A 16,801-nucleotide genomic window follows, 5' to 3' on the forward strand; every position below is an offset into this window, starting at 1 on the left:
TGCACTTTCCAAAGAAATGGGAGACTGGGTCGATTTACAGCCCATATCCAATGTTGCTGACTTTACTGGCAGCCCTGCTTTGCTTTGAACCTCTCAAACACTGCTTCATTTAATTATCATCTAAATTCTACCCTCTCCCCCAATCCTTTGTCTTTTCCTTTGCTGAGATGCCCCACTCTGTTGAGCAGTCTCCATTGCATTAGGGCAATAAGCCCACTTGTGTCAGACACTAGTGTCACCGGCGTTCCCAGGTGAGCTGAGTTAGGAAAAGACTAAGATGCTTACTAGAACGGGATGAGGAAGTAGGGCAGAAGCTCAGTTAGAAATTCACTCAAAGGGAATTTTCACCTGGGAACAAGAAAAGAATTCACTTGTCACAATTAGAGTATTAGGATAAGATCGGAGTTTGTTTGGTTCACATCGAATGTGGGTCTGGCACAGCCTAAGTAGCTCTTGCTTTCAATTCAGTGTTCTCAAGATGTGAAGACGGAGTTGGAGAGCAAAGAAAGGTTCAGTGAGGAAAATACCAGGAAAGCGGGAGCTGAAAACTAGTTTGCGGAAACTGAAATCCAAGAGCATGCAGGAGGTCCAAGGATATAAGCTCAAGCACAGAGAGCATCTGGGTTCTCACATAGGGAGGTGCTGGGAATTTTGTTCTACTAATGTCAAGTGTTTCCTCTCCACCGAGATTTCTTCAACTCTTTAAAAAGAAAAAGACTTGGAAGGAAACAAAGGAAAGAGTAAAGGAGGAGGAAGATCCAGTAGCAAAACCCAAAATAATGTGCTTGGAAACAAGGGAGGCATCCTATGGCAAAGCTGTCAATCCTGTGTTTCTTGCTGGAGCAAACTAAAGGAAAACGTAGAGTCTAAGGTATCAGTGATCTTTAGACTTTCTACCATTTTTCTTAACTACATGATTGTCCCATAGGAATTGACTTCCCTCTTCACATCCCCCATCCACTTTTTAGCATTCTAACCCAAGATCCCTGTTCAGGGAACATTGTGTGGTTGACTTGCTTCATTCTCTAGAGGATTTGCTTCCAAGCAGCTGTGAATGGGTCACTGTGAGAACACAATGATATTTTCATCCATGACTGAATAAAATACTATTCTGTTCCTGTTCCTTTTAGGGACAGGAAAATTGTTCCTGGTTATTTTCGTCTATGACTTTTCAAAACTTCCATTACAGATCATAAAGCAAATTTGACTTCTGGGAAATACCACACTAGTTAATAATTTCAAATGTATTTATATGGTGAGGTATGTTTTCCTAAAGGTTATCTTTCAGCATCAGAAATAGATTTTTAAATAACTGCAGCAGCAACAATAACAAAACCCTCTTATTGCATTTCCTGATTTGTGGTCTGACTGGGTGCAAAAGGACTTCCCAGGGAGGGTAGGAAGGACAAGACAACCTCTGAGAGCCAGGTGTAAGACCTGCCATCTTCAGTCATATATGGAATCAGAAGCAAGCTTGAATTCCAACCAGTTCACCCACACAATCATCAAGAGCCATGATGTGACCTTGGCTCTTTTACTAGGGCCCAAATTTAATTCAGGATCCCATCCCACCACCACTCTTCTCTGCCCTCTACACATATAAACCCTCCTCCCTTTCTTCCTCCCTCTCTCCCTTCTTTCTTTCTTTCCTTCCTTCCTTCCTAAATCTCTTCAAAGGTAAGAAAGAAACTTATAGATTTGTAAGGACAAAAATGAATGGGGAAAGTAAACATGAAATGACTGCTAGCAATAATGCTTTCCTAAACCAGTGGCTTTCAAACTCATTTAACTGCAACCAACAGTAAGAAAGACAATGTACATCAGGACCTAGTATCTGTATACTCAGAAATGTTTATGTATATGGAAATAGAAATGATCGGATTTCACAGCATACTACCTATGATGCACTGATTTTCTTTTTTCTTCTTGTTTTTCTTTTATAAAATGTCATAACTCACTAAACTGGTATAATGAGCTACTAAAGGAATGGCAACCAGCAGTTAAAAAAAATTCTGCTGTCATGAGTGAGATTAGGAGATAGCCTATTTATCTTTATTCCAGAAAATATCTCAGAATATTTTTTTCCTGAAACAATTCTTGGGTTCAGAGCACCTACTTTTGAACATTCCCATGTCTGCTCCACTCTTGCCTCAAAGGTCCAGAAGGCAATTGCAGATGTATAAGAGAATCAGGATCACAGTCCTCCTTCATATCTGACATCAGCTCTAGATCCTGAACATCTGCTCCCTAGAAATACTTCTAAAGGTGAAATTTATATAGTCTTTATAGGAACTTGTTGGAAATTTATATGGTCCAGACTATTATCTCAGGTGACATCCATGTAACTCTTGGGGCCAGAAATGGCTTAGGAAATAATGAAACAATAAACACAAATCAAATACCTTATGACATTCCATAAAATGAAATAAAACACAACTGTGAAAAAGAATGAAATTGACCCATGTATTTTGAACCAATATTCAAGGTACGTTACTAAACTAAAAACAGTAAGGTAAGTACTTAGAACATAGTAGACTTCCATGTGTTTTTAAAAGGGAAGTACATTTGCTTTCATGTCTATGGAATATTTGTGGAAATTTCCACAAGATATTAATAACAGAAATTGCCATTAGGGAAGAGAAATAGATTACCAAAAGTCTAGAATTTTTAAGTTTTAATTTTTATATTTTATATAGTATTTGAAATTTTTGTTTTGTATATATGCATATATTACTTTTTCAACTAAAAGTAGCTGTTAAAAGGAGTGTGATACTATAAATCAGATTTTGTGATGTGGAGGGCAAATATTTGCAAACTCATTGGGGTGAAAAGAGTTTTCCTTGTGAACAATTGAATAAATAGATGTTTATTATAACACTGGAGTTCATTATCTCTATCATTTACATATCTTGTACAGTTTACAAAGAGTTCCACATCCATTGTTGATTTAGGGCTCATAACAACTTTTGACATAAGTGTGACAGGTACTAGAAGCAGAACTTTACAAATAAAAACAAAACAAGCAAACAAAAATTCTTCAGTCTAACAATTAAAAATCTAGAGCATATTTTAAGGTAAAAGATTTGGAGTCATTGCTTAGCTGTGACATAACAGAAACCTGACATTTTACAGTGTTAAGTGCCACAAAGTAGTTTACAAATAGCAGCATTTTTAAGCTTTTAGCAATATTCCTTGCACTTTTGATCTCTTAACTAAGAAACTCTTGCATAAAAGAGGAATGAGGCAGGAAAAAGAAACACTCTGAAACTCTTTGTGTAAAAATGTGCCTAATATTAGAACATAAATTGTCAACTAAGGACTGGTTTGAAAATTACTGCTAAAGAAGTTGCAGCCATAACTTCACAATATAGTTTTACCTTTAAATTAGACCAAATCTAAAATAATGGCCTAAGTGGAAAATGAGGAAAATTACAAAGCATTACTACTAAATCTTGAAAAATACCCTCAAGTCTATGGGTTAGGGTCATAGTGTCCCTCAGTTTCCCTGGGACAATTCCCATTTACACTTCCTGTCCCCATGTAATTACTCAGAGCACCCTTTTCATTTTCAAAAGTGCTCTAAGTTTGGATGATAAATTATATCTCCACCCTTTTAAAGATCACTCTCTATTTTCATTCATCTTTATGATCCTCATTTTCTAGGGCTTGGGCTTCATCTCAAAACTAAAAATTACCCTTATCCTTGCAAAAGCTGAATGACCTAAGCTCAGGTCTTAACTGCCTACGTGACTCTCTCAAATAAGAAAGAGATTTCCAAAATATTGCCCACCAGCAACTTTATTAAAGGGATTCACAGTGGGAAGGGAGTTTCAGGGTCTAGTCTGGAAGTTTTGGCATGTTGGAGTTCAAAAGGGAAATGTGAGCCAGGTTTCACTTGGTGAGACTGATGTGAAGACAATTGAAAGTTTGTTCCCAAGTCCTGGAAAGGTTAAAGAGTTGCTTCATGTTACAAATGTATTTCTTCAGTTTCTTCGTGTTACAAATGTATTTCTTCCATAGAACAAGTAAATCAATCAGTGTCCGTGTTGGATGTCACAGAACATTTTTTACCTCAGTAAGCAGACTCTCCAGAATGCATGACCACTGCAGGATTAAGGTAGTGCCACAGGTTATGTGTGAGAAGAGTTTGCTTATTATATTTTCTAAGGCAGCTGGCATTAAAATCAAAGATATATAGTAAGTGATTGCTTGAGGTGTCTGTGTAAAATATTAAAGAACATTTTAATTGTTCTTTTATGTTTACATTTACACTTTTCACAAGTATTTTCAGAACATGAATAACTTTTAACATGCTTGTACACAAGGTCATGCATTCAGATTCTCTCTCTGAGGGAACTGGGACTTAATTCCAAATCCAGCCATTTGACTTGATTCCCCTAGTTGTTTCTGTGGATGTTTACATATGCCATTTATCCATCTTTTTATTTTGTTGGGAATCTCTTTCCTATCTATTACTCATCAAATTTTCATACACACAAAAAAACTCATTGGATTTTCTTTGTTCTAATCATCACTGGTTGAGTGGTTACTATCACTGCCTTCACTGTCACTGTCACTGTCACTTCCGTTATTGCCCTTACCAGACTTGCTCTGGCTGTCACTGTCATCACTGCTGTCAGATTTGCTGTCCCCACTGTCACTATCACTGCTGTCACTGCTGTCGCTGCTGTCACTACTGTCACTGCTGTCACTACTGTCGCTGCTGTCACTGCTGTCACTACTGTCACTGCTGTCACTGCTGTCGCTGCTGTCACTACTGTCACTGCTGTCACTGCTGTCGCTACTGTCACTGCTGTCGCTGCTGTCGCTACTATCACTGCTGTCACTACTGTCGCTGCTGTCACTGCTATCGCTGCTGTCGCTGCTGTCGCTGCTGTCACTACTGTCACTGCTGTCACTGCTGTCGCTGCTGTCACTACTGTCACTGCTGTCACTGCTGTCGCTACTGTCACTGCTGTCGCTGCTGTCGCTACTATCACTGCTGTCACTACTGTCGCTGCTGTCACTGCTATCGCTACTGTCACTGCTATCACTGCTGTCACTGCTGTCACTGCTGTCACTGCTATCGCTGCTGTCACTGCTGTCACTTCTGTCGCTGCTATCGCTGCTGTCACTGCTGTTGCTACTGTCACTGCTGTCGCTGCTGTCACTGCTGTCACTGCTGTCACTGCTGTCGCTACTGTCGCTACTGTCACTGCTGTCGCTGCTGTCACTACTGTCACTGCTGTCACTACTGTCACTGCTATTGCTGCTGTCACTGCTGTCACTGCTATCGCTGCTGTCACTGCTGTCACTGCTGTCACTGCTGTCACTACTGTCACTGCTGTCGCTGCTGTCACTACTATCACTGCTGTCACTACTGTCACTGCTGTCACTGCTATCACTGCTGTCACTGCTGTCACTGCTATCGCTACTGTCACTACTGTCACTGCTGTTGCTGCTGTCGCTGCTGTCACTACTATCGCTGCTGTCACTACTATCGCTGCTGTCACTACTGTCACTGCTGTCACTGCTATCACTGCTGTCACTGCTATCGCTACTGTCACTACTGTCACTGCTGTCGCTGCTGTCACTACTGTCACTGCTATCGCTACTGTCGCTGCTGTCACTACTGTCACTGCTGTCACTGCTGTCACTACTGTCACTGCTGTCACTGCTGTCACTGCTATCACTGCTGTCACTGCTGTCGCTACTATCGCTACTGTCACTGCTGTCACTGCTGTCACTACTGTCACTACTGTCACTGCTATCACTGCTGTCGCTACTGTCACTGCTGTCACTACTGTCACTGCTATCACTGCTGTCACTGCTGTCACTGCTGTCACTACTGTCACTGCTGTCACTACTGTCACTGCTATCGCTGCTATCACTGCTGTCACTGCTGTCACTACTATCGCTACTGTCACTACTGTCGCTGCTGTCACTGCTGTCGCTGCTGTCACTGCTATCACTGCTGTCACTGCTGTCACTACTGTCACTGCTGTCACTGCTCTCTGATTTGCTGTCACCACTGTCCTTGCTCTCTGATTTATCTTCACTGCTTTCCGACTCATCACTATCTTCACTCTCGTTGTTACTATCACCGTTACTGTCACTATCATCAGCATCTGATGTGCCATCACTGTCATCATCATCACCTCCTCCATTTGAGTCACTGCCATTGCCATTTTCATTTGATTCATCAGAGTTATAAGAAGCATCTCCTCCATTACTGCTGTCATTGTTGCCATCTGAATTAGCATCCTCACTTCCGTTAGACTCGTCACTACTGTTGGGGTCATCTCCTTGCATGGATTCATCATCAAAATCATAACTGTCATATCCATCACTATTGCTACTACTACCTGTTTTACTGTGCTCAGCTTTATTTCCAGGTTCTGATTTCTGGCCAGGTCCTTGTATTTTGTCAGCCTCTCCTTGTGTTTTGACATTTCCTGAGCCCGCAATCATTCCATGTTGTCCTTTACTCTCTTTACTTTCATTGATTTTCTCAGCTTCTTTGGTAATATTGGTTCTGTTGTAACTATTAGGACCTTTGGTTTCTATTCTCTATGGAATAATGGAGAAAAGAATGATTGATTAGTGAATATTTGCTGCAAAGTCACATTGGTCTGAGGAGGACTACATGGGAAAAGTAACCATAGGAATAGGATTCCAACTTTCAGTTCTTCCCAAACAGTTATTTGTGAAAACATACTTTATTTTGTACTTGAAAGTACTCTTGTGTTCTCAGATTGTTTAGCAACCCATCCACGTTTATTCCCAATAGGAACTTTTGTTCCTACCTAAAAGGAACTTTATAAAAAGTCTGATTTTTAAAATTTTCTATATCATAGTCCAATAGGAACTCCAGCTTTGTTATTAAATAGTCAAATAATGTAGGTGAAAAATTACCTGGATGCTTATGATTTATTTTTGTGCCACCATCATTAATGTGCTTACATCAAAAGAAATTGGATTAAAAACTAACCTTAAGTTGGCTCTTCCCAAGAGCACTGTGTTCTGGTTGTCCGTTTTCCACACCTTTGCTTTCTCTGTGGTTGGGTTTCTGGGTGTCATCTATTCCTTGGCTACCATTGCCTTCTGGAATACCATCAGAGTCTTCTTCACTATTGGAGATGTGATCTCCACCAATGCCATTATGGGGATCTTCTTTATCTTCAGAGTCATCATCTTCACCACTAATTGAATTCTGACCTATGCTGCTGTCATCTCCTTTTCCATGAGACTGACCCTCCTGGCCCTTGCTGTTATCACTGCCCTCTTTTCCATTCCCTGCTTCTCCACCATCATTGTCACCAGAGCCCATGTCTTCATCCTCATCTGCTCCATCCCCACTAGGACTCCCATCAGAATTATCCAGGTCAGCATCTTCTCTGTTGCCAGGTGTTACCTCAACCTCCTTATCCCCATTTCCCTCACCTTCTTTCTGGGGTGTTACTTCACTTGTATTACCCTCATTCCCATTTATTTTATTGTCATGGTCTGTACTATTATTGCTTCCAGTTACTTGAGGTCCATTTTCTTGGACAACAGTAGCACTCTCATTTTGGCTTGTGTCTCCAACATCCTCATTTGTCGTATTCTGATCACCATTGCCATTAATAGTGCTCTCATTTGCTGCCCCAGCATTGTCGGGGATGCCTACTTGTCCCCTGATGCCATTTGCTGTACTGTTATCTTCTTCTCCATGTATCGCATCATGACCATATGTTTCTGGTTTTCTTGTGACTCCATTTTCTTCCTCAATAGTCCCCTCTTCATTTGCTAAAGCAGACTGTGTAGAACTCTTTCCTCCTACTTCTTCCCACTTAGAACCATCCCCTTTTCCTTCGTAACCATCCTTGGTGTACTGTTGCCTTCCTAGCTCACTTTCATGAAGGGAGTCATTGGCATTTAACTCATTCTGAAAAAGAGGAAAAATAAATCCAAAATGAACAATGGGTCTCATCTTGAAACAAAGCAAACTAAAAATAAGGGTGAAAATTTGTAGAAAGTTAATGAAATCCAAAAACAACTTAAATAAAAATAAAAGGAAACACATGTCATATCCCATACCTGCACTGGCACTTTTGGTTTTGCTAGAAGATGTAAATTCACAGATTTTTCAATAGTATGTCTCTCCAATGGTTTGATTTGAGGAAGCTGTCAAAATGAAAAATAGGAGGTAGGTATATATTGGTGCATATATATATATATATATATATATATATATACTATATATTTTATGTATATAATATAAAAAATCATTTTATGTATAGTACCTCCAAGCATGTGGACACACACAAACATTTTTCTCTCAATAAAAAAAAAGAAACTATAATACAAAGGTCAATGTACGATCTAAGAAAAAGAAGTGGCTTGTTACTGGGCTTATGTACGATTTTTAATTTGCATGTGGGTATTTTTCATTATGGTATATCCAATTTTGTTGAATTACTAGTCAGACCACTTATCTCAACTGTAGGAAGACAAGGAGGTAGACCCTTCTTGTACAAGCCTCTTGCAGTGGCACAGGAACTACCCCAAGTATAATCCTAGGCAAATCTCCTGTGGGTGTGATCAGACTCAGTGCTGAACCAAAATCAAGTAACATATTACTTCTGGGCTCTTCAAGAGTACACTTAAAATACTTAGGGGAATTCTTAACTATAGAAATACCAAAAAATACTTGGTTTCATAAGAGCATATGAAGATGTTAAGCCTGAAATCTGGTTAATACAATTACAAATGGGTTATCATGTAAAGTCTTTTTTTTTTTTAGATAATGAATAAATGTTTTATCTATCATTTAAAATGTATCCTAAGAAAAACAGTTCTTAACTTTCATTAGGCATTTTAGTTGTACATGATAGGAGGGTTCATTCTGACATATTCATACATTCGTGGAATATAATTTGCTCCATTTCCATCCCCAGTGCTTCCATTTTCCCTCCCCTTCTCCTTCCCCCTGTTTCCGTTCCTCTAGTCTACTGGCCTTTCTTCTATTTATTTACAGGTTTAATTGGTGCTCTATGAATATACATAAAGATGGAATTCACTGTGGTGTATTCATATATGTCTATAGCATAATTTGGTCCATTTCATTCCACAGTTTTCTTTTTCCATAGCTCTTCCCTTCCCATCAATCTTCTTCTTCTACTCCACTGATCTCCTTTCTGTTTTCATGGGATCCTTCCTTCCCTCCCATGACTGCCCTTATTTTGCTCTAGTTTTTGCATGTGAGAGAAAACACAGAACCCTGACTTTCTGAGTCTGGCTTATTTCACTTAGCATCATCTTCTCCATTTCCATCCATTTACCAGCAAATGCCATAATTTTATTGTTCTTTATGGCCGAGTAAAACTCCCTGTGTAATGCAAATCTAAATGTTTGGACTCAATTTATCTCCAAAATTTTATATATATATTTTGTTGGACTAAAAGATTTAGTAAAGAAAGGAGGTTTTCTGAGGAAGGCATACTTACTGGAATGGCCCATGCTGCAGCCCAAATGCAAATAAATAAAATTATCTTCATTTTCTTTAGAAATAATAATCAATGACTGTTTTCTAAAAAAAGAATAACACAAAATTACTTATAAAGAGAAAGGTAATAACCACAGTAATATGTTATTTTGACCTGCAATATTTGCCCTTTTCCGGGGCAAGGAGTACATATCCCACATGAGAAGATTTATGATGTTGAAGAATATACCTGGTATGATTATGGGGCTATGTGGGGGTGTCATCAAGCTCAGCATTAATGTAGCTCCTGAGGATTTTTCTGTCTGTGTCAATAAAGGGCAACATCCAGACAGAGGGCATAGCCATGACTTTGCCCTTCTGCTGTTCTTGATGGTAGCGCTCTTTCCCTCCCCATCCCCTCTCTCTCTCTCTCTCTCTCTCTCTCTCTCTCTCTCTCTCTCTCTCTCAAATAGATTTAATCAAGTGCTAATTAATTCTGCTAAGATTGTGCTTAAAAGAGGAAGCATTTGGAATCCCCAGCCCAAATCTCTAGAATTGTGCTATACCAGATGGCAGGGAACCTCAGGGAGTGGAAAGAACATGGGGTTTGGATTCTGACACCTGGTTCCAATTCTACCTCTACTAGTGGCTCTGTGAGCATGAGGCAGTTAAGAAGCTTTTTTAAGCCTCCAGTTCCTCCATCTGGGTTAATGATAATACTACACCTCAGGAGTTATCTCCAGATTAGCAAAAGATTGTCTCTGAGAAGCTTTCTCTGACTCCATTTCAAAGAGAATTTATGTCCTTCTTTTTACACCCAGTGGTCTATGTATACCTTACCCGCTGCACAGTTTTAAAATTACCAGGTTATTTATATTTTCCTCTGTGCTACTATAAGCTCCTAAGATCAAGGAATGTCTTGGTGATGGTTGTCTTCCATTGTAAAGCACACTGAAAGACATAAATGTTGCTAATGCATAAATACTTAGTACAAACAATACCTCACTGTTCCAGGCATTTTGCAACCTCTAATAAAAGATAGCAGTTATTACATGGGACTTCTAAAAGGATGATTCGTTACCCCTGTCAGAATTAAAATTCAGAAATGGACTAACACAAACTTTTATACATTGGAACAGACATTGTATAATCCATATGAATCAAAAATTTAAGCTTCTATTTATTAAAAGTTGATTTCTTGATAACATGATACTATGTTTATAGAAAGGAAAGCATTTATTTTTCCTTCTATTTCATGAACTCTCACTGGCTTTAAAGATTGTAATATTGTACATTATAAAACTACCTTGATGTAATTTGATGGTAATAGAAATACAATAACGCTTCAACAAATATGGTCAGAAGAATTATTGTCATTTCCTCACAGAAGAAAAGACACAGTTTTAGAGCTACTGACAGAGAAAAAATGCTTCAGGCTTACAACTGTTCAGCAGAGAGCCAAGAATAGCTAAACCTCCTTCATAAATGCTATATATTGAAGCTGAGATGACCCCAGGACAAGAGTAATACAAAAGATGTACAGTGGAAATGTTGGAGGCCAGCTGTTTAATTAGCAAGAGTCATGCTGTCCTTTGTAGTCCCAAAACTAATTATTACATAAACTCTACAGAAGACCAGTCTACAATGGCATTTGGAGGAGACACTGTGTCCTGGAAAGGTACTTGTGACAAAGACAAGTGTTATGTGCACCTCCCTTCTAAACTGCGTTCCAACAATCTGACCACATTAGCTGTCTTCCAGCTCTGTGTCAGAGAATGGCACAGTGATGCTGGTCACCATTTGCCAAAGCAGTAAGTGGCTTCAAAGTCTACTATAGAAAATGGCCTTAAGTGTCATCAAGCCTCCTTCATATAATTTGTTTATTGTCACACATGAAATGAGATTTAGCAATTAGCCAATTCATTTGGACAAGTAAGTAAGAAATTAATGTTTTAAAGCCTGATGTAGATTTCTAAAATTTGAATTATCTAATGTTTTATTAAAACCAATCAAAGAGATCCAATAGTTATCAAATTTCCACCTCAGTTTTTGTCAATTGTTCAGTAACTTATCTTTCTTTTTCTAAACCTGTCATGATTTTTTTAAAATCATGTGAAAATGTATGTGATAGAAGTCCTAATCTCTAGATATCCTAAGTATAAGTGCTTCAATCTAGCTTTTAGAACTCTAACATCAAGTTTAAAAAAAAATTACCCAGGCCAAAAGTTGATTTTACAGTGGCAAGATAGTAAATGTAAACTGGGATTTACTAAGTAAACTATGTATTCAGACAACAAACATCTGAAGACCTAATACAGGACAGATACTGAGCTCTGGAAACACATATGAGCCCTTCATTGTATGGCTCAGCCAGACTGAAATAAATGTAGCATAATGTGTTAAATCACATTCCCAACACATGTTTATTTCTTTGTAAAAGTCAGTGTTTTAATGTTACTATTGTTAGTGTTTTAAAGAAGAAGAGATTTCTTCTTTCCTTTTTCCTTAAGTCCCATTACATCTTACATTGCATTATAGAGAATGAAAAATGACTGACTAGATTTAGATTCTTGAAATTGTTTCTTTTTTTGGATAAAAATAGCTGTAATGGAGCTTTAGTGAAATATGCACAAAACATTCTAATCATTTTATTGTAATATTTTTGGCTTAAAAAGTGATGCATCTGATGTGGGCTTTTCTGATAAGTAACTGATATTTTAACAACATACTAACTGTGGAGAAAAAAGTCCTATTCTTCAGTGATGTGATATCTTATTAGATGGAATTAACATCCCTTACCACATAATTTTCTATCATCTTTTAATATATACTCAATATGACAAATCAAAAGGGAAGGTAAAATCTAATCAAAAAAAGGATTATTCACTTCATACAATCAAGTTGTCTTCTCTGAAATTCACAGTTCTTTCTAGAGGAGTCAACTGGTTCTGAGTAAAGAGGATGTTCTATCTTACCTTAAGAGCCTTCAAAGGGACTTTGAAAATCCAGATTTTCTTATCTTTCTCTTTGAAGACTGAGAGTGGCACACTGTCCTGGAGTTTTGCATGACAATTTTGTACCTGCCGAAATTTAAACTCAGTTTGATAATTTTCTCAACCAATCACTGTTTAGGATCCCTGATATGGGGTTTTAAAGTGTCACTGTGTCTATGAAGCACATAATAACTCCCTACTTCCTCATTGCTGATATGTATTTGCTCACTGAACCGTTCGGTTCCAAGGGGACTAGACTTACTTTCACTTAATTAAATAGCTTCTGGAAGGCTGTTTCTCATCTTAAATATAGAGAATCAGCGTGATATATCTGAAAAGAGCCACTTAAACTCTGTCACCCTGACATTTCTTGTCTTGCTAAGGTTGGCAATCTAAGAAAACTCTAGGTTTCTTTAGTAAATATGACTGCCTATTTAAGACCCCTATCATTCCTGAGGTAGGTATTAAAGTTTCTGTGCTATAATTCAAAAAACTGTCCACATGCAACAGTCTTGACTTTGCCCAAGAGATCTTTAACAATCTATAAACAGTTACACTCATGAAACCTTTCTGATCTAACTTAAACAGTGGCATGAAACTTAAAGTCTATCAATTTAGTATTCAAACTAAATTTTTTAAATAGATATTCCAAAGATTAAAACTTAGATATCTTGAAGTACAAATGTGCACACAGACAACAGATTCAGCTTTCAGTCTTCTCTTAGTTATCTGTCAGCTGTGCAGGGCAAAACAGAAAACCAGTTTGTATTTCTACCAAAAAATGTTGGTACATGAACTCACCATTGTCTTGGATCCTGGGTACACATTATAATGCAGGTAATTCCTAAATCATGTCTCCAGTTTTTGAGTTCAAAATTTGACAATCTATGTCTCTCTGTGTATTTGTTCAGAATTTTCAGGAATATTTTTGTATGCATTGTGTTACAGTATTGAGGCTTGTGAGACACATAAGATCACTAATACTATACCACTACTCTATAGTATTATCTCCAGAATTTTACATGGAAATAAATCCGTATTATATATACATTACATACATATGTAACATTGTAAATAAATATAGTGAAGACAGCTATCATGAAGTTGGGGAGCACTAAGCCCCATGTCATGCCCTGCACTTCCCAGACTAGCAAACAATACACTCAGGATGGCTAAAGGTGACCCCAAGAAACCAAAGGGCAAGATGTCTGCTTATGCCTTCTTTGTGCAGACTTGCAGAGAAGAACTTAAGAAGAAAAATCCAGAAGTCCCTGTCAATTTTGCAGAATTTTCCAAGAAGTGCTCTGAGAGGTGGAAGGCAATGTCTGGGAAAGAGAAATCTAAATCTGATGAAATGGCAGAGGTGAATAAAGTACGCTATGATCAGGAAATGAAGGATTATGGGCCAGCTAAGGGAGGCAAGAATAAAAAGGACACCAGTGCCCCAAAAGACCACCATCTGGATTCTTCCTGTTCTGTTCAGAACTCTGCCCCGAGACCAAGTCCACATTTCTTGGTATCTCCATTGGAGATGTGACAAAAAAAAGCTAGGTGAAATGTGGAATAACAGGTGACAGCAAAAAGCAGCCATACATCACTAAGGCTGCAAAGCTGAAGAAGTATGAGAAGGATGTTGCTGACTATAAGTCTAAAGGAAAGTTTGATGGCACAAAGGGTCCTGCTAAAGTTGCCCAGAAAAAGGTTGAAGAGGAGGAGGAAGAAGAGGAGGAGGAGGTGGAGGAGAAGGATGAATAAAAAACTGTTTATCTGTCTCCTTATGAATACCTTAGAGTAAGGGAATGCAGTGATTGACACATCTTATTTGAGATGTGTCTGTTATTTTCATTAGATTGTTATAGAATTTGATCACAATCATATTGTAGTCTCTCAAAATGCTCTAGAAATTATCAGTGGTTGACGTGAAGTGGCCCTGGGTGTCCACAGCACCCTGAACTGTATCAAAGTTGTACATATTTCCAAACATTTTTACAATAAAAAGGCACTCTCGTGTTCTCCTCACTCTGTGCACTTTGTTGTTGGTGTGACGAGGCATTTGAAGATGTTTCTGGCATTTCTTTTTTAATTTGTAAGGTGCTGTTAACTATATGGTTATTGGCTAGAAATCCTCAGTTATCAACTATATTTATAGTCTGTAAAAAGAAAAAACAACCCAGAAAAACTCTTGATGCTCCTTGCTGGCGTTGAGGCTGTGGGGGAAGATGCCTTTTGGAGGGTCCATAGCTCAGGGTGTGCACTGTGAGGCTGGACCCATTGACACTGTGGTGAGCATCATGTTGTCTTATTTTTATACATAGTGATATAACATTCTGCTGCCTTTCTTAGTTATGGAAAAAGGGGGGGTCAGCTGGCATGAGAAGTGTTTGAATTTTTTTAAGTTAAGTACAATAAATTTTAATTTTTTTTCAAATAAACTGTAGAACTCTTCATTGTCAAGCAAAATCACTGCATCAATGAAAGTTCAGAACCTTCTGTACTTAAATACAATTTTCAAAGTTATGTTTTCTTTTGTATGTTTAGAATGCTGAAATGCTTTTAACGTTAAATAAACAGTATTACATTTAAAAATAAATTATACACACACACACACACATATATATATACACACACACACACACACACACACACACACACACACATATTTGTGGAAGTAAGGTTGAAAGGAAACAAAATTTTAAGACTCAAGTTACTCATGAGAGCAACACCACCACCCACATGTAAACACTGGTAGAGGTTGGTGAACTGAACCCACCTTTCTTTTCCTTAATTTAAATTAACACAAATTATAATCAGAGATTTCAATAGCTCTGTCTTAATACCTGATAAAGAGAAAATCAGTGTAGATATACAAGATTTAAACAGAAGTATTAACCAACTTGATCTAATTAACATTTTACAGAACACCAATAATGGCAAAATAAACATTCTTTGCAAGAATGTTGGTGGAACATTTATAAAAATATACCATATTTTGGGCTTGAAAATAAATCTCAATAAACATAAAAGGATTTAGGTAATACAAAGTAAGCTGACCAACCAGTATCTAATTTAATTAGAAATCAATAACAAAAAGAACTCTGGAAAGCCCCATGTATTTTGAAGATAAATTGCATACTTCTAAATAACCAGTAAGTAGAGACTCCTAAAGGGAAATTCAAAATATACTGAATGGACTGAAAATAAAAACACAGCATCTCAAATTTGTGTGATGTGACTAAAGCAATACTTAGTAGTAAGTGACTATCTGTAAAAAGAAAAGGACTTTAGCTTCCACCCTAGGAAACTAGAGAAAGAAGAAAAACATAAAAGAAAGTATAATAAAGGAAATTTAAAACTCAGAAGTGAAATTAAGTAGAAAATATAACAACAGTAGAGAAAAATCAATGAAGCCAAAAACTATTTCTTTGAAAAGTTGAATAAAATTGAGAAGACTCTATACAGATTAATCAAGGAAATAAAGATAAGATGCAAATTAGCAATATCAGGAAAGAGAGTGATGACAGCACATTGGATTCTATGAACATTTTATCAATAGTCTATAAACTACAATAAGGGAATACTGTGAGCAACTTTATGCTAATAAATTAGCAACTTAGATGAGATGGATAGATACCTTGAAACACCAAAACTCCCTTAAAAATAGAAAATAGCTTGTATTGCCCATATCTATTAAAGAAATTAAATGCATAATTAAAAACCTTCCCACCAAGAAAACTTTAGGTTCAAATGGTTTCTCTGGCAAGTCCATGGCACATTTCAGAAAGATATTATATACCAGTTGTACCCAAACTCTTTCAGAAAATGGAAAGGGAAAAAATACTTCACCACTCTTTCTATGACAACAGACTTACTCTGATAACAAATCCAAAGACATTAGAAGAAAATACTGCTATTGACAAATACCCATCATAAATAGCAATGCAAAAATATTAGAGAAAATTTTAATAACATAAAAATAACACATAAAAAAGATAATTCATGATGAACTAGTGAAATTTATTCTCAGTGTGAAGATGAGTTTAACATTTAAAAATCAATCAACATAATTCATAATATTAACAAACTAAAACAGAAAACCAAGTGACCTCAACAGGCACAGATAAAGTATTTCAAAAAAAAAAAAAACTAACAACCATTTCTGATTTAAAAATAAATAAATAAGCAAAAGCAATTATGTATAATTGCAACAAGTGAAATATGTAGTGACAAATTTGAAGACTTAAACACTGAAAAAAAATTACAAATGTTGCTGAGGAAATTAAAGATTGCCCAAATAAATGCAGATATATACTATGATAATGGGTTGAAAGACTCAATATTGTTA

At 37.3% G+C, this 16,801-nt stretch overlaps 1 protein-coding gene and 1 pseudogene across 1 annotated transcript; one reads left to right on the forward strand and one right to left on the reverse strand.

Annotated features, from left to right (window-relative positions):
- Positions 1-4,524: 4,524 nt before the first annotated feature.
- Positions 4,525-9,539, reverse strand: Dspp (dentin sialophosphoprotein). Its single transcript, XM_047566013.1, has 4 exons — positions 9,489-9,539; positions 8,080-8,166; positions 6,992-7,927; positions 4,525-6,570 (listed from the first exon to the last, which is right to left on the reverse strand). The coding sequence occupies exons 1-4, from the start codon at positions 9,537-9,539 to the stop codon at positions 4,525-4,527; spliced, it is 3,120 nt and encodes a 1,039-aa protein (XP_047421969.1).
- Positions 9,540-13,621: 4,082 nt separating this feature from the next.
- On the forward strand, positions 13,622-14,214 carry LOC124994980 (high mobility group protein B3-like; annotated as a pseudogene).
- The last annotated feature ends 2,587 nt before the right edge of the window (positions 14,215-16,801 follow it).

The sequence above is a fragment of the Sciurus carolinensis genome, chromosome 10, assembly GCF_902686445.1.
Source record: "Sciurus carolinensis chromosome 10, mSciCar1.2, whole genome shotgun sequence".
Classification (NCBI taxonomy): Eukaryota; Metazoa; Chordata; class Mammalia; order Rodentia; family Sciuridae; genus Sciurus; species Sciurus carolinensis.

Excerpts from the sequence above, each read along its gene's own strand:
- Dspp (XM_047566013.1), bottom strand. The coding sequence starts at position 9,539 with ATGAAGATAATTTTATTTATTTGCATTTGGGCTGCAGCATGGGCCATT. Across the intron at positions 7,928-8,079 it reads AACCAAAAGTGCCAGTGCAG|AATGAGTTAAATGCCAATGA; the intron begins GTATGGGATATG and ends CCTCTTTTTCAG. Across the intron at positions 6,571-6,991 it reads TTGGGAAGAGCCAACTTAAG|AGAATAGAAACCAAAGGTCC; the intron begins GTTAGTTTTTAA and ends ATTATTCCATAG.